Here is a 21698-nt window from a genome sequence, read left to right as displayed (position 1 = left end):
CTTTCCTGAGGTTAAACTGGAAGGTGATGTAAAGTTTATGAAAATAAAGGTGACACGTTCATGAAAGCATCTTCACAGTGAAAGCACTGTCACTGTGGAAAGTTACAATACTATGATGGTCTTTGGCTCGTGGCATCTTGTGCTAAGTGTTTCAGAACTGTTAGGAATTTTTTTGCTAGCTCTATACTTACCTAGGTGTTGACATTACAGGTTTTCCATCAATCCAGATTTGAAGATGGACTCCAATTAAGCTTCAGCTTAATGATGTGCTTTAACGTAGTGGACAGCAAACACTGAAAGATTGCAAACACTGTAGTAATACTCAAGCACTTATCTTCAAACTGACACTTGGCTTACTCTAGAAGAAAGCTAGAACTTGTACCTGTGTAATCTTTAAGGACTGAGTTTAATATATCACACAGCATTTCAGTTTTGCTTTTCGTTAGCCGTGTGTTTTTTGCCTTCTCTAGGTTCCGTCCAATTTCTGTGTTCAGGGAAGCAAATGAGGATGAGAGTGGCTTTACCTGTTGTGCATTTTCTGCAAGAGAACGATTCTTAATGCTGGGTACTTGCACGGGGCAGTTGAAGCTCTATAATGTGTTCAGTGGACAGGAAGAGGCCAGTTACAACTGCCATAACTCTGCCATCACGCACCTTGAGCCATCCAGGGTAAGGAAGCAGAGCTGTTCTGATTTTTAGCAGTTCTCACTGCCTAAGCCATGGGATGTTTTGGGCCCATCTGGATATGTATATCTGAAATGTCCCTGCTGGCTGACCTGCAGTGCCTGTCATTGGAGTACTTAAAACACTTGCATACTGTGAGTTCTGCATTTAGGGTTTTTTCTTCCCAAGATAATAAAGAAGATGTACAGTGACTGTGTGCCTTCTTAAGAGATTAATATATGTGTCTGGAAGTAGAAGAATGTTTAAATGGACTATTACACATTTATTTATGTGTGGTATAAGATATCAGAGTTATATATATATCTTTGCTGGAGAAAGAAACCTTTCAGGGGATGATTCTAGGAAGAAAGAAAAGATTTAAAGCAGAATGAACTCCCCTAACAGGGCATCAGAATTCAGTCATGGATTATCCTGATTTTATCTGCTGTTAACATCATAGATTGTTCCTATTGTTACCTGTAGTTTGTCTACCAAGGTCTTTGTTACACATAGTATTAGATATTTGGATTTTATCCCTATAGGAATAGTATTCTACAGTTTCTGAATTTATCTTTTAAGTTAAAAGTGTACAGGTAAAATGATAACCTCTGTTTTCCTTGGTGTTCTTTTCCTTTCCTTGACTCCAATCTGGAAATCCAGGATGGGTCTTTATTGCTGACGTCTGCTACATGGAGCCAACCTCTGTCTGCATTGTGGGGAATGAAGTCTGTCTTTGATATGAAGTAAGTACGCTCTGACTCGGCTGTGGGGTGTGCTGCAGTTGGAAAAACCATTTGATACAGGAATAAACTCTAGAACAGAATAGCACAGATCTCAGAATGTCTCTTGTGAAAAATGTGATCCCTTTATGTTTGTAATTTCCGCTATTTTATTTGGTACAGAACAAATTCTAATGTAGTTCTACCTGAATCTTGTTCCATGCAAGATAGATCACTGAAGTCACTGTTACTCCTGAAGGCAGAGAAACACATTTGTGTTTATATTTCATGTTTATGAGTTACCTTGGCAATCTATCTGTAGCCAGTTTAGAATTTAACTAGTGTGGTAGTTTGCATGGTGGAATTGTCAGACCTGGATTGCAAACTCTTCAAAATCTATTGCAGTATTGTTCCTTCCCATAAAAAATGGGTGGAAAGCTCATAATTTTTAAAAGGTTTGATTGTTGTCTATTTTAGTTGTAAACAGTTGTTTTGGTGTAACCTGTGTGGGGTCAGCTGGAGGCTTTTCTTCAGAGGAAAGGTTTAACTCCCTCAGGCTGCACGTGTTTTAATGTTCACTATGCCATCCATTGCTGGCTTCTCCAAAGTCTTATATTTATGGCAGGTTTGAATTTGCTACCGCAGTATGATTGGTCAGTGGTAAAGGAGAGAGTTTTCTGCATCTTTTCTCTGTTGTTGAAATCTGTGCTGGAGCTGTTGGGGTTGTTTGGGTCATGTAGAATCTGCAATTCCTTGATTTTTTGCTGACTATATCTGCAGGCATTCCTTCCCTGATGACCACTATGTGGAGTTCAGCAAGCACTCTCAAGACAGGGTCATTGGCACAAAGGGAGACATTGCACATGTAAGTAACAGGAAAGCTCATGGAGAAATGTAACACTGAAGAAGTCTATTAATTGATGTGAGTGCTTTGATGCTCTGTGTAACTGATGAGCTTCAGAGGAAAGCTTTGAAAGTGTCAAATAACTTCTCCCTGTTCTTGAGGATATAAACTTTAGCATCACAAGCAGTGTGGATGTGTTGCCTCTGGGCAAGTATCCTGGGCAATTTTGGATTCTGCTTTGTTTTATTAGTTTGAGAGAGATCACACAGCATTTTTTCCCTCTGAAGTTGCTTTCTTCTTTTATTAATAATAATAAAGTTCCACTGTAAACAATAGCTCAGTCAACAGCAGTGGGAAATGACCTATTAGAAGTGTGCTCCTTTTCCCCATCCCAAATTTGCAGCTTACTTTTGGGTAATTTAGCTTTACCACTGTATCTTCAGAGAGTATTGTTGTAGTGCTTTGCATGAATTCCTGCAAATTGGACAGGCAAGGCTTCAGAGAGTTTTATGCTGCTCTGCAGTGCTAATTTCCATTTGTTATAGGCCCCGTCTCTCTCCTTCTCCTAAAGGAGAATTTGCATAAATTTTTTCTGTGAAATATAACTTACTCAAATTATTTATATTTTCATATGTTACTCTCATTTGTTTAAGTAAATTCTCCATTTCTTCCCAGTTCTTAACTTGGATTTAGCTGGAAGTTTGTGCATTGTGTTTATCTGAAACAGATTTGTTTTCCAGTTCTAGAGAATATTTTCCTCTGTAAGTTTGAACAAGAGCTAGGCTCTGAAGGATGTTACAGATCAGATTTATCTGAGGAGATGATCATAAACTCTTTGTGCTAGTTTAAAGTATAAACTTTTTATATTCCAAAAGTTCCTTGTGCCAAAGCTCAAATTTGCCTTTCTGTGTAAATGCCAGGAATTTTAACTAATTTTCTATAGTTTCTGGCTTTTTTCCCCCCTCACTCTGTGCTTTGGAGTTTCAATGTTTGTAAATACCATCTGCTGTGAAAGCAGCTCCATTTCTGAAATAGTTTCTGGCTAAGTGGTACCTTGTGATTGCAGCTTCCCAGTCCCACACCTCACAGTGGGGTTACTTTATTTGGAACTCATCCTGATTGTAGTGAAATGCAGTTTACCTGCAATAAGCCAAGCAGTGGCCAAAACTTGTTGTGAGCCTTGGCTCCAGCTGTGAAAAACTATTAAAGGGCTGGTAGGAAGGGTTATTGATGGAATGCTGTCACATGAAACAGAAAAGGGAAATGGAGAATGGGGTGATTCTTTAAGCAATCTAAGAAGGGAAATTGGGGGTTTTTAGGCACAGGTACATTACAAATTGTGACTAATCTTTCTTTTTCTTTTTAATCTAAAAGATATATGATATTCAGACTGGCAACAAGCTGTTGACTCTGTTTAACCCAGATCTTGCCAACAACTACAAGAAGAACTGTGCCACCTTTAACCCCACTGATGATCTTGTCCTAAATGATGGTGTCCTCTGGGATGTGAGATCAGCACAAGCCATCCACAAGTTTGACAAATTCAACATGACTATCAGTGGTGTTTTCCATCCCAATGGGCTGGAGGTCATAGTCAACACTGAAATTGTATCCTTTGGGCCACTGTGATATCTGGTACTGGGACTTCAAGAACTGGTATGGATGAACAAGTAGCTGTTTGCAGAGCTGTATTAATGGTCTTCTGTGCTACATGTTATGTGTGGTAACAAAAGTTTCTGTGTATGAATCATGGAAGAGTAGTCTAGATTCTGCTTCTGTTGCAGTCTAGAGAAAATACTTAATACAGAGAGAGAACAAGAGAGATTTTCTCCTCTGGTACATTCCATAGCCCCTCAGTTCTCTTCCCATGTCTTAACAAGATCAGCCTTGAAGGTACTGCAGTCACCTCTCATGAATGGGAATGGCGTTTTGAGTAAGAGCTTTCTCCTTTTGAACACATGGAATGGAATTGTGGTGCCAGTGTCCAACTCTGCTTCCCTCAGAGGAATGTCTTGTCTATTGGCAGGACAGATGCCATGAAATGCCTTGAACACAGTTACCCAGTTCTTTGCCACTTCACTGAAAAGGAAGTAGAAATTTTCAATTGTTTGTTGCTCCTTAGCCTGTGTTTTTTCAGTGGGACCTCCGAACTTTCCATTTGTTACACACAGTACCTGCACTGGATCAGTGTCGTGTGGTCTTCAACTATACTGGCACAGTGATGTATGGAGGTAGGACTTCTCCCCTTGCATCACTCCTGGATCACCTCTTGTGAGATTAGTAAATGCTTGTTCAGTGAAATGGGAAGCTTCAGAGACTGTGTAACTCCAGGACTTACTGGCATGTGTAAACTGGATTTTTTCCAGGATGTTCATGCTACAATCTATTGCTGACAAAGACAGTTTTCTGTAACATCAGCAATATCACAACTAATTAGTGAGATTAAAAAGCAACCTATTGTATAATGGCAGATCCAGTGATGCTTGAGAAATTAATTTTGTCTTCTGTATTAAGTTTTGATGATCTGTAGTATCAATAAAGGCATCTCTGGAAGAGTACATATTAAATGGGTCCTGCCAAGCTATTAAGTATAAAGAAAATTCATGTCAGAGTCTCATTTGATGTGAAGTTGATTAATGGTAGTGACTAATGGAAGGCAGATTGGTGGAATAATCTTTCCTTGTTTCAGCTATGTTGCAGGCAGATGATGAGGATGACCTTCTAGAGGAGAGAATGAGAAGTCCCTTTGGCTCTTCTTTCAGGACATTTAATGCAACTGATTATAAACCTATAGGTAAGAGTAAGAGGAGCCAATAGCTTTGTCTGGATGTTTGAAGGTTTTTTGGAAGTTTGCTTAGTAACATTCACTTCTCTTTTTGCACGTATGAGGAAACAAATTACTATATCCTGTTCTGGACGAAGCACAGGATTGGGTTTAACACTGACATAATTTCAAGTGTCATGTTGTGTGACTGCCTTACTTGCTCCTGTTCAGCAGCTCTGGCTTTATTTCCTCCCTTCTTTCCAAGTAAGGCATAATCTGAGACAGTAGGTCACTTGGCTGGGATGTCATTGCTCTCATTTCACACGGAGCTCTATTTTAGCTCGTGGAGCTAAGCTAATTGCTGCTGTGGACATAAACAAATGTGGCTTTTACTGTTGAAGGGAGGCATAGGCCACAACTCAGTCCTTTGTTACCACTATTCTGTAGAATGATCTCTTGTTTCCTGTGCTTAGGGAAACCAATAAATGTATTATCAAGGGAGGAGGTACTGTGCAGAGCTGGTTAAGAGCTTTCATGGCTGTTTTTTACAATGCTCTCCAACATTTCTTTATTACAGGTTGAATTACCTACATTCGTTTCACTCACTTCAGCAGTTTTTTTTTTATCCTGTTTTATTTGCTTTTAGATGCTTATTTTTCAGTGAGCATTAAGTAACCTGCAGTTAACCACTGAGTTTGTTCTGTGATGTTTTCCAGCTACCATAGATGTAAAGCGGAATATCTTTGACTTGTGCACAGACAGCAAGGACTGCTACCTGGCTGTCATTGAGGTAAAGCAGCTAAAATAAACCTGCTCTCTGTAGCTGTGGTTTGAATGCACTGCTTGTTGTTTCTTTTTTGGAGTTCCTGCTGTTAAATTTGTGTTGTAAGCAGTGGTGGTGTTTTGATGGTGCTAAGGATGCAGTTCATTTTTTATTCTGCACCCCCTACAGTCTTGTTTTGCTGCCTCTTATTCCTTAAATTTCCAAACACTCTTGCTTTCTCTTCTTCAAACTCTTCACAATTTTAAATTTACAGAGGTTTTCCTTCTCATGACCATAAAGAAAAATGTGGTTGTTTTCTTATTTATGGCACTAATTTCCTATCATTGCAAATTAAAATGTACACTGTACCAAAAAACTGAGAAATGCAATCCTTCAGAGGCTTCCCACTGAGCTTTTCTGTGAATCAGTCTTACTGATCCTTTTACACTTGTCTTCCTAGCAAAATCCCAGAAGCTAAGGATTTGAAGAAAAAAATACTAAGCTAAACTTCTGTTTTGTTACTCATGCAGTTCTTTGCTCCGTAATATATTGTTAGAACCCAATTTCTTGAAGCCTGATTATGCACATGTAGTGAGTAATGTAAAATCCTGACAGCTTTATACTCTGTGGACCACTGATCCCTACAGACCACAAAAGCAAGTTAAGAATTTGTAGCAGGGCGTATTTCATGTTTAACTACTGAAGTTGGAGATGACAAGGGGGAGTAATAGGAGTCATTGGAAATGTTATTTCAGGTCTTGAAACCAAAGAGACTCATTTTTAGTGCTGCTGGTAAATGGGAGGGAAGGATTTTGGAAATGTTGCTGTGATTGAGATCAGATGTAACATTGAATATGACAACTGAGCTCAGTTGCTGGGTTAACTTTGGTGTGGGCATCTCCCTGCAGAACCAGGGCAGCATGGATGCCATGAACATGGACACGGTGTGCAGGCTCTATGAAGTGGGCCGGCAGCGGCTGGCAGAGGATGAGGAGGATGAAGAAGAAGACCAGGTGAGAAGCATAGCATTGACCTGGGTGTTCAAGAGTAGCTGTTAGCCCTCTACATGTAGTCTTTTAATACCCAGAAAGTACAGAGGCCTCGTTTGGCCTCACCTAATGTGAAATAGATTACATTACTGTCAGTGTAAACCAAGACTGTGCAGAACCTGTGTGAACGGTAACTTTGTGCACTGTAAACTAACACCATTATTTGTAGTTTTATTAATTTCTGTAAGTATTCAGTCTTTATCAGAAGCTTTGCTTTTTGTTCTGCTTTTTCTTTTCTTAAGTATTTCAACTCCCAATATAGACAGTCGTGCTTGAGGCTTTCCTTTTTTCAATTCCAATTCTCATATTTGGACATAATTGATCACCAATTTCTGAAAGAGACACAACTTGTGACTAATGCAGTGAAACTTCACAGTACTTCTACACAGCAAAAGGTTTAAAGAATTTTGAAGAGGGCTATAGGTTTGCACTGGGATGTGTTGGTTTTCCTTCTCTGATCAGCTAGCTGTTTGATCTCTGGCAACTTGACAGAAGAGCTCACAACTGCAGTAAGTGTCCCTCTCAGGGTGCAGCTGGTAGAATACACAGTAGCACAGAATGATTACTATGGTTAAAATTCCTCAGAATCAGTTTGTAGCTTTATGGGTGTCAGGTGTTTTGGGGGTTTTTTGGACAGGCAAAAACCTTATGCTTCAATTCCCTAGAGATTTAACATGCATTATTCTTTGCTCTTTGGTGTGTGCATTCTAGTAAATCATACATTTGTATCTCCCGTGAGAAAAACTGACTTGACCTTTTTCCAAAGAATACTAGAAGGTAATGCTTTGGTGGGTTTGTTTCCTAGACTATTTGGAAAGTTGGATTTGTGCTACCCTTTCTATCTCTGAGTCTTCCTGTTACTAGGTTAAAACTTGTACTTTCTAGTTCAGAAGACTGGAGAGCAGAAAAGAGTAACTTCCTTTGCAGTGAGGAGTTGTTGTTATTACAATTTCCCTGTAATTCTGAAGATAAAGCAGTAGTTCTGGTTTGGGTGTGAAGTGTGCTTTCCTGGCCAACTGAGTGTGCTACAGGGTTGCAGTTGAAGTCGTGGCATTCTTTTGTAATCATTGGTCACTGCTTGTATCCCTAGGTTGGATACATAAGAAAAGTAAAATTTCTTGGGAAGCAATGAAGAGGGAGGAGAGGTTATTTCTCCCTCCTTTCTTTCTACATCCCAGTAAATATTCCATGGGTAATATTTACTATTTCTGTCTCCACTTCCACTGTTTTTGTTCACTTTCACTATATTTTAGTATTCATATTTTCTTTGTAAAATCTCCAAAAATAGTTTGTGGCAGAAATTGGTTTTGCACTGTATAATGATTAACTAGCAGCTGTCAGGGAACTGCTTTGCAAAATCACTGGTAAGTGTTGACTTAAGGGAGATCTGTGTTTGTTCAAGGCAGGCAGTGGTTCCAGGCTGTAACACCAGGTACCCAGCAGAGATAAGGGATCTGCCACCCATCAGATTTGACTGGGGACACTTTTCTGTCTTACAAATAGAGGTGGCCCCAGGCAGAATCTAAGTGTGCTAAGTGCTTTTCTGTGAAGCTGATGAAGTGTTCAAACAAAGCTGCTCCTGGTTTGATTTGCAGGCTAAGAGTGATTAGTTGGTATTGCATAACTTCTGCTTTTTGTGGTCTCCATTTCTGGGGTCTGTACATGTTTCCTAAGCAGCAACTTCTAAAGAAACCAAGTTTCTTTAGTAAGAGACTTGGTTTTAATACAAACAACACTCATGAACCCAAATTCAATTCAATGCACATATATCTGGCCAAAAATAAACTAAGCCCCTTGCTCTTTGTCCCACAGCTGTTCTGTGCTTTTTGTTTAGGTTTGTTTTTGTCTTAGATTTACAAAATACAACTTTTGTCTCTGTAGAGACATCCAACATTGAGCTAGAATGAATAGAGGTTTTCCTGAATAAAGACAGAATCTCTTTGATCTGTTGAGAGGTTCCCTGATGGAAGGATTTCTGTTTGTGTGCATAACCTTACACATGTTCAGTAGTTAGTTAGTAGTTAGTTTCTGTGATTTAGCTTTTAAAAAATTGGGTATAACATTTCAAACTTGTTAGAACTTCTCACAGATACTCTAAAAGCCTTTCTGGCTTAGAGGATGCTTTCTGATCTTTCATGATAGTGGTGATGGGGGGAAATGCTTATGAATCAACATGAATCTGGTATCTTTTTGGTCAAGGTTTGTGAGGCAGAAACTAATCTGTTTGACTCCTACCTCTTCACACCTTGACTTGATGTATGTTTGGATTTTTATATCTGAGCTACGTGGGTCCATGGGTACATCTTTTTGTCTGTATAGAAAGTAATGACTACTCAAATAGAAGGGTGGCTGATAGGCAAGCCTTGCTCAGAAGTCATGTGATTCACAATGAAATTGCTTTAGAATTTGTGCTAAGAGATAAGAACTATGGAGAAAAATATCTGCCTGACTTTTTTTTACCTTACATTTTTTTGCCTCACGATGTCAGTTCTGACAAATGTCAGCTGATGGCATGACAGCTTTTTCAAAAAGCAAAGACTGAGAGTCTGTAAAATGAATCTAGCAGGGCTGTTTGGTCTAGAGAGATCTTTCAGTTCCTTCTGTAATTTAAGAAACAAACCAACTATGTTATTCCTCCTATCTCAAACCAATCTTGTAATATCAACTGATCTGCTACATCAATTGCCCTCAGATTAAATGATGGGGCTGACACAGTGGCTTGAGCATGGGACTGCTGCACTGAGTGTTTGTGGGTTTGAAATGTTCAGGGACAGCAGCAGTGTGGCCTGGTTCTTCCCTGCTGCTGTACCAGCCTTTCCAGTGAGATCCCTGGGAGGCTTTCCCTAGTGATAGCCAGTAATCCAGAGCTGCCTAACCTGGTTAAACAGAACAAATGCTAATGAATGTTGATGCTCTGTGCTCTGTACTTACTATGCACTGAGGGAAGGTGAAGATGTAACATGCTTAACAAGAGTCTGTTTGCAAGCTCTTTGGTTGGGTGTTTTACTCCAAAATGACCAGTGTTCCTGCCTTGAACTTCCATGAGTTCTGTGAATTATTTCACTACTGGGTGAGTATCCAAATGTGTCCATCAATAACCAGCAGTCTTACTCACAAGTATTTGCAAAATTGTGTTCAGCATACAGGGAGATAGGAAATCCTTACCTATTTCTCAGTCTGGCTGCAAGATCTTCCTCTTTTTCTTCCTGTATTTGCCACTGTTCTGATATAACTCCTTCAGTTAGATTACGTGAAAATAAGTTGGGTGTCTGAGCTATTGGTACAGATCTTGGATCATCTTTTGGTTGTTAGCTTGCTTTTTTCTTGCTTCTCTTTCTTGGCTGATTAGTATCCCCTGTTTCACTTTTTAATCTTCTGTCTTCTGTAGTGAGGCAGATGAGGAACTTCAGAGGAAATGGCACATGGCAGCTGCCATGGGCTAGAAAAGGAGACTTCAGAAATGTTATGTGCTCGGAAAAGCTGAAACCAAGGGAACACAGAGTAGACTGAAAACTGTGAAACTGAAGTCTGGATGAGGTGATCTGAGTGGGTTTTAGGATTTTCAGTCTGTGCATTTTTACTTTCCTGTTTTAGCTTTTCTTTCCCTATTAGTTATTTACGGCCTGTTTTTCTCTCTGTGGTATGCGTGGGTGATGTTGCATCTGTAAGGCTCAAGTAGTGTCCTCAGTTATTGTCATGTTCAGAGAGATTTATGGCTTCAGCAGCACATTGCTTCACCTAGCTGTCCCTGTCCTATAAAGTGTGTTCTACTTCTTTTGCCAGACCTGAAGAACTGTTAATTATCCTGCAGTGCTTCTGGGCTATCGAAATGGTTGATGGTAGGTGTGTAATTTGTCTTTTTGCATTGGTTTAGAAAATTCTAGGTGATGGGAATAAGCTTTGTTGGTAAGGCAATAAAGACTTGAAAGACAATCATTACTCTAACAGATGGTTTAACCAGGGTGAAGAGTGTTTTCCTCAGCTTTCTAAGTGGTCTTTGTGATCCCAGTTCCTACTTTTATTTTAGGATTCTCCCCCTGTCTGCCTGCAACAGTAATTCCAACGGCAATTCCACCGTCCTTTATTGCTGTTGTTTGATATAGTTGGTTTGGTTTTTTGTGTGTGAATACTTACTTGCTGGGGAAAGATGCCACAAACCTTAATCCATATTGGCACAAATATTTGGGAATTACCAGACCATGATGGTGCTTTACCACTGTAAGCTGACTAGAATGATTTTTGTCACCAAGGGACCCTGGTTTGTTTAGGAGCTGTTCCTGTAATATTTGAAGGTACAGTTTGGTTTCAAGTCTTATGCAGGGATAAAATGGTTTACAGAATAATAGCTGTGAATGTCTCAAATGATAATAAATGTGGCTATTGCACACCTTCATAGAAATCTTTAAGCTTAGTGGCAGCTGGGAGGGCTGAGTAAAGAGTGATTTCTATCAAAGACCTTTTTATATAACAGAAACATCTTTTGAACAGGCATCCTCTAAAACAGATATTTAAAAGAACAGTGCCTGTACTTTTTACCAAATTTTTAGATAGTAGCAAATAACTGTGACTGCTTTAGCCTATTCTTCTGTTTCAGAGTCTATTTTCAGTAACTCTCAGGCAGTGCAGGCAGAGAAAATTCTTGGAAAGAGATAAGTATTTGGAGTTTCCAGAAGGACTGACTTAGTATTATGGAGTAAAGAAACTTCAGCAGAGATAAAAACAAATTCTGCGTGTTCAGTGACATAAATCAAAGATGTCCTTCCTCTTGCCTAACATGTTTCTAGAATTCCCACAGTAGTTGGGATCCAAGTAAATAGAAGCTGCCTCAGCTGTGATAAGAAATGTCAGTCAGAGGCTTGAGAAAGTAAAGGAACAAATTCTTGTCCACAGAGAAGGGAGTTAATTTACCTTCCAAATTCTTAAATTCCTTTATGTGTTGTTCTTTGTCATGAAATTAAAGGAATGAATTTATTTTTGTGAGAGTGTGAGATCAGTGAGAGGAAGGAAAAGAAGCATATTGAGAAATTGTGTCTAGTTCTTTACTCCTTACATTACCTCTGAGCCCTGCAGCACAGAGAATGTAATAAGTCACCTTGGAACCCCTTTATCCCAAGCATTAAGGAAGGTACCATCTGTGAAATGGTGGCTTGCACATGCCTCAGAGGACAGTGACTGGATCCAGGTTGATTATCATGAGTTGCAGACAGATTGAAGTAGAAATATTTCGTAGGCAAAACCTGAGTTTGCTCAGAAGAGCCCCACTTGAACCTCCCGATCCATGTGAGGCCCATTCCCTTAAAGCTTTTGTTTGTCCATATCATGGATGGTTTGTCACTCATCATAGGTCATTGCTAGACAAGCTAAACCTACTTGCACAGACTGAGAGATTAACTGCTTTTTATTTCTTCACTCCATGTTTTGCCTCTGTGACATTCTGTACGCTGTGTGCTGTTTCCTGTTTTAAATCTGCACATACCTACACCTGCATAGAAGCCTATGGTAAGATTCCTTGCTTGTTACATATGGCAACTTCTGCACCTTCCCAGGCTTCTACATTTTTAGCTCTGTGACTAATGGCTATGAAGAAGTAGAAATTCTAACCCTGAAGTAGCCAAGAAGGTAAAAGTAGGTGCAGCCCTGTAGTGTGAAAGAGATGCACACTTAGATTAATTTACTGGTACATGACAGGAATTATGGGTTTGCTAGCTGAGGGGAAGGATGGACACTAGGTAATCTAGGATATGAAAATCCTTACATACTTGACCAGGCAGTCTGTTGGCTATATTTAAGTTTTTTCCACTACCCATTGTCTGGGAGTGTTAAGAAGAGGCTGCGGTGGGAGGAATTGGATAGAAACTCTTGAAGTGACTGGAAACCAGACATTGTCACTCTTGGGAATTACATTGCAAAGGTCCAGAATGTACCAACATGGTACTCAGCAAAGAGTACAATTGTCAGAAGACATGATGAGGGTATTGTCAGTGGAGAAAGAGATAAATTACCAGAACAAGGAAAGACTTACTCCTCTGGGTGAAACATTCTTCAGTACACTTGTATTTGAACAATGATCATATGTCTCTTTTTATGAAAGCAAAACCCCTTCCCAAGCTAGGCAGTAGGGAGTAATTAAAATAAAGCTGATAATGTGGAAGGGGTCAGATTACAAGTTACAGATTTGCTCTAGGAGAAAATTGGGGAAGGAGGGTGAAGTAAACCAGTAGGCTGTTTCCTGCAAAAGCAAATAAATTACCAAACTAATGAGACTATGGGAAACATTAATTTCTTTAAAAAGAAAACCAACATAGATAAAACAAACAACTTCTAGAAGCAGATGTTACCAGCAGATACAGTAAATTCACGAATACAAGCCGCACTGAGTATAAGCCGCATCTCTGGGTGTTGGCAAATATTTCGTGTTTTGTCCATAAATAAGCCGCACCTGAATATAAGCGGCTCTGTCATTCGCAGCGAGGACCCGCGTGCAACAAAGTTGCCAAATAGTAACAGAACCGCGGCAGGGCGGGGTTTACTGGCTCGGCTCGGGCTGTGCAGGCTCGGCCCGCTCGGGGCTGCTGACGGGGCCAGGTAGTCCAGCCCGGCGCTGCCGCTCGGCGGGGCCACTGGGGGCCAGCCACTGCTGCCACTGGGCTCGGTCACCATGGCCCGGCGCTGCCGTGTGGTGGCAGGCAGGGACAGAGTCCCCCGCCGCCTCCCTGAGCCGCAGCAGGGGCGGCCCGGGTCCCCCCCTCCTCCCAGAGCCGCAGCAGGGGCGGCCCGGGTCCCCCCCTCCTCCCAGAGCCGCGGCAGGGGTGGCCCGGGTCCCCCGCCGCCTCCCTGAGCCGCGGCAATGGCGGCGCGGGGCCCCCCCCCGTCTCTTCCCCGGGCTGTGGCAGAGGAGGAAAGAGAGCTCTCCCGCCTCTCTCCCCGCCCCCCGTGCTGCCTGCAGGCAGCCAGGCTCCACCCGCGGTGCAACAGAATAACAATTTGTAACAATCACAAAATACCGACTTTGCAGCAGCTCAGCTCGGCACTCTGGCTGGCACTTCTGAGGTTGTAAATGTCAGAATATTATTCACATATTAGCCGCTCCTGTTTATTAGCCGCATTTCCGGTTTAGGAGCAAAATCTTAGTCAAATTGGTGCGGCTTGTATTCGTGAAATTACTGTAATTTGACTTGGCTGAAAGTAGCCACAGTGAATTAAATATGAGCTGAAACATCTGAAGTAGTGGGAAAAGCTTTACTAACTTTGATTAGTTGTTCTGCAGATAGCAAAAGGATAGATGAAAATAAGAATAGTTGAGTAATACCGTCTAACATGATTCAGACTGAGAGATGCAATAGAGGTTGTGTTTTCAGAGGGAGGAAGTGTTGCTGGAAAGCAGCTGGAGGTGAGAGGTTCTGCTTTGGAGGTGCTGATGGGAGGTGAGCAGGGGCTGGGGAAGGAGCAGTCCCAGAAGCTGGGCAGAGCTGTTGATGTGCTGCTTGGTTTTGCACTGTGAATCAGCTCCTAGTAGAGGAAGAAAAAGTCAATGAGGTGCAAGACAAACAGATGAAGCTTTTTTAACAGCTGAAACCATGTCAAATAGGCAAAAAATCAGTGACCTGTAGATGTCAAAACTCAAGATTTCCAACCCCAATATCAACGATTGAAAAAGACCTACCTGTGGGGTCTTCCTTTGGTAACTAAAGGCCAGCCTAGTGTAAAATAGAAAGATTATGTAATCTGCAGTGGAGAAGTGTCAAATTCTGGTCATGTGGTCATAAAAAACTTTTTTGGATTCAAGAAATGTAAGAAAGCTCTATAAAAATGTCTTGACAGTACTTGAAAGCAGGCTGGTGTATTTTTATATGCTGCAGATCTGCAGTGCTGTAAGTCTCATTTCCTGGAAGCACTTTGTTCATACACTAATTTAATGTTAGAATATGTTACAGAAATATTTTAAAATCAAAAAGTTAAAGTTCTGCTTAGCTAATGTGTAGTTTACATCAGTTCGAATAAGTGAAATACTGGAGTTTCCTGAGCCTTTGAAAGATTTTTAAGAGATGAACACCAGTGAGTATATCAAGTGTCAATGAACTTTGCTACCCAAAAAGGACAAATTTGTGAATTTTGTAGGTGCAAGATGGTTGGTAAAGGGGAATGGTAAGAAAGCTGATGATGATGAAAGCTTATGAAAGGTGTGCCAACAAGCATCAAAGAACAATATGGCAGAAAACACATAATTCCTGAACAAGTGCAAAGGGTATTTATTAAGCTCTAAAAGGGCTGTAAAAACTGGCAATATGAAGAATTAGGTCAAGTAGTTTTTTTTGTTCCAGTGCAGCCACCCCAGTATCTACCATTCATTAGTGGATGTTGTTTTGTTTTTTCCTTTGGGGGTTATAAGTGGTAAATTTAACTGAACCAAATCTACTCTTTTCTGGAAGCAAACTGCTAGTAGAGTGAAGTTACCAGTAACTTGCTTTGAGATGATCTCAAGGTAGTCCTTTGCTGTGTAATCAACTTTTCTGATTCTGTAAGTTTATGTCCAGGTTTTCTTGTACTTATTACATCTCTGTAAATTCTTCCTACACAAACCTGGGTAGGGTTTGGTCTTTCTTTGTGACCTGGCACAAGTTTTTTTTTTTTCTCTGCTCTTAGTCATAGTGCTTGAGTCCCTGGGGAAGGTGTACATTTCCTCTCTGTGTAGGGATCCCTTACATGAGACAGTTGTGGTGTCTCGTGAGGATTCATACTCATGAACAGCCTGGATGTCACTTACATGTGGTGGTGTTAGGCTGCACCTGGCACTCCCTCACTCCTTTCTCAGCTGTGTCTCCCATGGTTTGGGAGAAGAAGCTCTGGGTGCTTTGTTTGGAGAGCCGTCCCCAGGCTCTGTGTGGAGCTGTCTGCTCCGGCCGGGAGTGCTGCACTGGGCCTGCAAAGCTTCTGCTTGGCTTGGCTCAGAAGCTGAGGCAGGATTCATTTGCCTGTAGCTTAGCAGAAGCTTCACAGTGTCCAAGTGCTGTTTGGGGTCTTTAAAACATGACAAGGTACAGGTGTCCTCCTCACTGAAGGTTCTCCTTCTGAGCCCTGTGATGTGTCACCCCTCCAGCTCTGTAAGGACGTCACTGCCTGTGTCACATGTACATGTGACTTCTTGTACCATCAGTTACACACAGTGTTCTGTTTTACCAAGGACAGGTATAATTTTCTTCCTATCTTACTGCTTTTAAGTGGTTTTTAAATGAATGTGGCCTGAACAATCACCAACTTCAGATTAAGTAGTTTAAACTGTAAAAGTGGAAACACTTCATTTTTTTCTGTTTGTTTTTTCACAAATTATTTTTTCTTCACTGGTTGATATAACCCTCCAGAGTTAATTTGCAGCTAAATATACAGCCTTTCTGTGTAATTTGGCTCTAACTCTTGTCATCCAGAAGGGATTGTTAGTTCTATACAACTGTATTTCCTTTCATCCTGTATTTGAAGGGTGATATCAGTATAAATGCCTTGCCTTAAGCTTGAATTAGAATATTGATGAAACAGTAATTCAGTTTCCAAGAAATACATTATAGATGAAACATAATCAAATTTAGTAATTTTGACAGTTTGAATCCTTGTGAACTGGATATTTAGGAAAAAATGGTTTCAGAAGTTCCACAGGTGTGGATTTCAGAATTCTTCAGGTTATACCTACATGGACACTAAATGGATCCTGTACACAACATGCTTTTTTTCCTAATATCTACAGGTGTGTCTGTCGCCAGATACTGAGAAACTTTAATAGTTCCAAGATTTTTTGAGTAAATTAGTATCTCTTTTCTGCTTCCAAGTTATTTAGACACTTAAAAAGGAAAATAAACTCTGCTGCCTTTTCCGTATTTAATCAGCTTTTCAATTCTGAATAGAGTAATAAAATTTAAGACATTGGTCTCTCTGCAGATACTGAAGAGAACAAAAAGAAATACAAATTATTAAGGCAAAGCTTTTATACTCAATTCAGTAGATTTTATGGGAAATTATACCCAGCATGGCACTGCAGTTTAAACCTGAACTGCAAGTAAGATGTTTCCTCTCCCAGTGTGTACACAATTATGTCTGTTTATTTGAGGACTCATTGACTCAAAGTTGTAATTTCTTAAAATAAGCACTGGCTTTAAAACAGGTTGGTTTTAGTTTTATATTTAATATAAACTCTCTCATAAAGGAAACTGTCTGTAGCAAACCATTGCTTTTATATTGTAATCTGCATTTAAGAACATGGCACTTCTGGTCAGCAGTGAAGACTTGGCTGCCCTTTTGCAAGTGAAGAAACAATACAATTTACTCAGGCTTTTTGACTTTTCTTATTTCTTTTGCCTGTGACAGATGTTGGATTTGTGTGGGTGTGGTGGCTTTTAATAGCACTGACTGAAGAAAAAGTAGGTTGTGGAGATGACAGTAAAGGACTTTCTTCTGTCCCTTTAGAGTTGAAAATGCAGCAGTCTAAACAGTGGGAGTGTGGTGACCTTGAGGACCAAAGAAACCCTTGAAGTGGGTTGTTAGATATCTATTTTCATTTTTTCCTAATTTTGCAAAATGTGTCTCCTCCTGAAACAAAGAGGCAATTGGGACTGGATGAGTTGAGAGCATTCTGTTAGACAAGCAGGCTGTGGCTGAGGAGATGTGCAGGTAGATTGAAGCTTTTCTTTCAGCCCTGGAATGCTCTGGAGCTTGGCTTGTTATGGCAGTTTGTCTGGAAGAAGGGTAGAACTGTTAGAGCTCCTTCCCACTCCGTCTCATCCTCTACACACAGACTTCTGGATTTTGTCTGTACAATGAGGAATTAAGTTGCTTTACTAAATGCAAATTCTTAGGGTTTGATAAAGATCTTGATCCACAGGTAAATACCAAAGATGAGGCTTCTGAGCTGCCTTAAACGGTTCTGTCATCTGAAGTGGAGTGATTCAGGGATTGGCTTAGGCTAAAAGTATCTTTTCCTACCTTTTGTACCTTATCTAAATGGCAATGACAGACTGATGGTGCATGTGTTTTGATGTCAAGTGGAGATGTTGGTCCTGCTGAAACTAAAGCAGTTTGCACAAGACTAGCAGCAAAGCCATAGATTAACAGGTCCTGCTGCATATCCTTCTCAAGGTGCATCGTGGGGATGTGTTGGTGGCCAGTCCTGGAGAGGAGATTGAGCCAATGGTACCTGTAGCACTAGCATTTTGCAGTTAAGATTTGCAGGCCTGCAGGGGATCTGGCATGTGTGATATTCTGAAGCTTTGGAGAGAGTGCTTAGATGGGTGATGGGAAAGTTGGTAATGTCTAATGGCTGGATATGGGGAGAAGTGAAAACTATAGGTTTTCTTTAGTTACTGTTATTCTATTTTGCATTTATCTTAATGTCTGCAATGGACTATTTTTGCTGTCTTTATAGGAGGAAGAGGAGCAAGAGGAAGAAGATGATGACGAAGATGATGATGACACAGATGACCTGGATGAACTAGATACAGACCAGCTGCTGGAGGCTGAGCTGGAGGAGGATGAGAACAATGAGAATGCTGGTGAGGATGGAGAAAATGACTTTTCTCCCTCCGATGACGAGGAGATTGCCAACCTCCTGGAAGAGGGAGATGAGGGTGAAGATGAAGATTCTGATGCTGATGAGGAAGTTGAACTGATACTTGGAGATAGTAAGTGTGTACCCACCTTGGTGACCTTGTCCCCTGCTTAAGGTCCTGACAAAGAGGCAACATCTAAATTTCCCCTGAAATGACTTAACTGACTTTTCCCTGGCTGGTATGAGTGACAGGCCATCATCATGGCTGTTCCCCAGGGACTTCTCTTAGTAATCTGGTGGTAAAAACAACTCTTATGTGAGAGAACAACTGTGCATCCTGGAAAAGGAGGCATCTCCTTTCTTCAAGTGCTCCCAGGTGTGTGGGTGTGTGTGTGAAAACTCCATGTGAAAAAACTTGGTCTGATTGTTTGCCTGTCCTCCCCTTCAAGGGGACACAGGTTCGACTCTTACCTCACCTGTCCTCTCTGCCTCATGTGAACCTGTAAGGACAGAGAAGCACTTCTGATCCTTGGTGCTGTTCTTTCTTTTTTGTAATTGCTTAAAGTGCAAAGCCAACATAGCCAACATGGCATTTCTGACTTCACTTCCTTTATTAGACTATCCTGAAGCTAACATAACTTTTGGAATACAATTTAAATTGTTCTCTTCCTTGTTTTTTAGTCCACAAATACAGTGATGGGAAAATATGAAGTGTGTTTGTGTATAGGGAGGTCTGAACTTTTTATGTAGCAATAACATTTGGAAAAATGCTTCACAAGAAAGAAGGTGAGTAGGATAGCATTAGCCTTGGGATTTGTGGCACCACATTCTGTTCCCTTTTTTGCAGCATAATTTTTGAGTATGTGCAGCCAAACCACTTAGTTATTTTTAATTTTCAAGCTGTAAAAATGGACACGATATAGTTACATTAAGTTAAAAGGTTGGCAAGGATGAGTAAGTTACAATGTGCAAGGTGTTTCAAGTCCTGCAGTGATTGATTCCCATCTCAGCTCTCACATCAGCGTTCCCTGCCAGTGAGCTGGAGGATGAAGCATGCCAGGCCCCTCCTTGGCAGTGATGTGGCTGGCAGACCCATCCATGTCTCCTGTGGCAATGTAGCTCAGTCATTTTTAAGGATGTGGCCTCATGAGGTTGCCAGAGTTATTCTGTGGGGTCACTGCTGTTCTCCAGAAGGAAATAGGTTTTTACTGTAGGGCCATAGAGGATATTAGCACAGCTCAGTATTAATAACATCTTACAGTGCAACATTTGGGGTTACAGGGAACTTCTGTGTCCTAGTAGTGGACAGGATCTTCGTGACACAACTCCACTTGTTTTTCCTCAGGGAATGCAGGGCCAGAAGCTCTTCAGAGAGCACCTGGGGTGCTGTACCTTGAATTATCCAAGGGGCAGAATGGCCAGGATGTTCAGGCTATTTCAATAACTCTTCCTGGAACAAACCAGGGGCTACTTGGCAGAAATTTCAGGCATGCTCTGCAGAGCACTGTTACGAAGTGGCCACATCTATACATCATTTATGGATAGAGCTACTTGAGCAGAACTTTGATCTGTATGGCTGTGGAGCTGCAGCCAGCCCATCTTGTGGCTGTTAGGTTGCTTAGCAGCAATTTCAAACTCAGAGCAGGAAGTACAGCTCTGCCAGGCTGATGCATGCATGGTCCTTAATGGGTTTGATGAATGGGGTTTTGTGGCAGCTTCCTTTCTGTTTCCTACCTAGCAAAGAGCAATTACAATTTTCCTCTGCTTATCCTTGTTCCAGAATTAAAAGTTGTAATGGCACTACCAGTGCATGGGCACTGGGCATGGGCTGTGTTTAGAGTTTCCTACTGCAGATTCTTGCTGTATTGTGGGTGAACCTCTGTACCATACAGTGAGGGTTTTCAAAGCAAAATGTCAGAGAACAGCAGAAAAAGGGGAGTGAGTGGCGTTGGTCCCATGTGCTTTAGAAGAGGTTCTAATTCCTTTTTTAAATAATCCATGGAGAACCTTTTAAATATGAATTTGTCTTCCTCCCCCTTTTTTACCACCTTGGGGATATTAGATCTGTTTGTCAAAGCAGTTCCTGCATTGTGCAGGTCTTTTCAAGAGCTTGATCCTGGTCAGGTAGGTTTTTGAAATGCACATGTGACACAGGATGGAAGAAATATATAGAATTCTCACCAGCAACATGGCTGACTCTTGATTCTGATTCGTCTTTTCTTCCATAATCCAAAATGGCAAGTTCCAGGCAGGTCTGTGCTAACTGAAAGTGCTAAGCAGTTAACTGCAGTCAGGTTTACTTGGAGACACAGAGCTCAGAACTGGAAGGTTATGTGGTAAACTGGGCAGTAGTGAGGAGATCCTTTCTCAAAGCTTTCCTCTGGACTCAAAATAAAAATAAAACAACAAAATCCCCCAAAACTCCAACTTTCCCAGTTTCTCCAGAGTTTCTGGATTTTTATCTTGCTTGTGCTTCTTTACCTCTTACCGTGTAACTGTAGCTACTGCAGCACTGGCTGGTGGCTGTGGCTGTTCTGGGAGCACTGATGACCCCTCAGACTCAGTCTTATGGATGGTGAGATGCAGCATCCCTTGCTGATCACAGTGGAAAGGCAGCTGGCTGATCTTCAGGGAGGAGGGCTGGGGGAAAGGGTTTGTGCCCTCTCTGCTTGCTGTGATTTTTTTTTTTCCCCCCCTAAGGATAGCATCTGAGAAGGGGTGAACCTTCCAGCAGGTCTTTCTTACCTTAACAAGCATTTTAGAGATCCACCATTACTGAGATGGCTAAGTGGAAGTCTTGGTGTCTTTTTTTTTTTTTCCTTTTTAACTATTTTTAACACCTAGTTATCTGCTGCATCCAATGAATTCGCATAAGAAAAGAGCCAACATCACCTCTAAGGTAAGGCAGGAGCCCTCTTGCTGACAGAGCTGCTACTACTTCCCTCTTGCACAACTGAGGGAGGAGAGATCTTACGTTTTAAGATAAAAAACAAGTGTGTGTATGTGTGTGTGACTGCTTCTGGTAAATCCCTTCATGTCTTCATTCTGTACCACAATGAAGAAAACCAGGAAGAGCACAGTTTGCAGGTCACCTTTAGGAAGTGACCTGTAGTTAAATTCATTACAGAAACCTTTGAGTTACTTGAGGAAGGTTCTGGTTGGGAGTGTGTGGATTTCTTTTACCTTAGGGGGGTCCAGCTCACTGCATAAGGAATTACCTTGTGCACAGCATACAGGGCCAAGCTGGTGAAGCTGTCCAGCTGTGAGGAATGACTGCCACATCTGTCCAGCCCCTGGTGTGAAGAGCTCTTGCCCTTTGTTGTGCACAAGAAGTTATGCAGGCAGCTCTCTGCTGGTGTCCTCCCC

The 21698-nt window shown here is 41.2% G+C and overlaps 1 protein-coding gene across 1 annotated transcript in view; it reads left to right on the top strand.

The window, feature by feature from the left end:
- DCAF1 (DDB1 and CUL4 associated factor 1) overlaps positions 1-21698 on the top strand; it is a 48046-nt gene that overhangs the window by 25102 nt on the left and 1246 nt on the right. Inside the window, exons 15-23 of the mRNA XM_033071542.2 lie at positions 471-669; positions 1324-1406; positions 2163-2247; positions 3601-3834; positions 4364-4457; positions 4916-5020; positions 5707-5780; positions 6662-6766; positions 18210-18465. Coding sequence (XP_032927433.1) covers positions 471-669; positions 1324-1406; positions 2163-2247; positions 3601-3834; positions 4364-4457; positions 4916-5020; positions 5707-5780; positions 6662-6766; positions 18210-18465 — 1235 coding nt within the window. The remainder of the gene's footprint in view (positions 1-470; positions 670-1323; positions 1407-2162; positions 2248-3600; positions 3835-4363; positions 4458-4915; positions 5021-5706; positions 5781-6661; positions 6767-18209; positions 18466-21698) is intronic.

This window comes from Catharus ustulatus, chromosome 13 (genome assembly GCF_009819885.2).
Source record: "Catharus ustulatus isolate bCatUst1 chromosome 13, bCatUst1.pri.v2, whole genome shotgun sequence".
NCBI classification, from domain to species: domain Eukaryota; kingdom Metazoa; phylum Chordata; class Aves; order Passeriformes; family Turdidae; genus Catharus; species Catharus ustulatus.
Note: the sequence above shows the minus strand (reverse complement) of the source record. Positions and strands in the feature narration are given on the sequence as shown.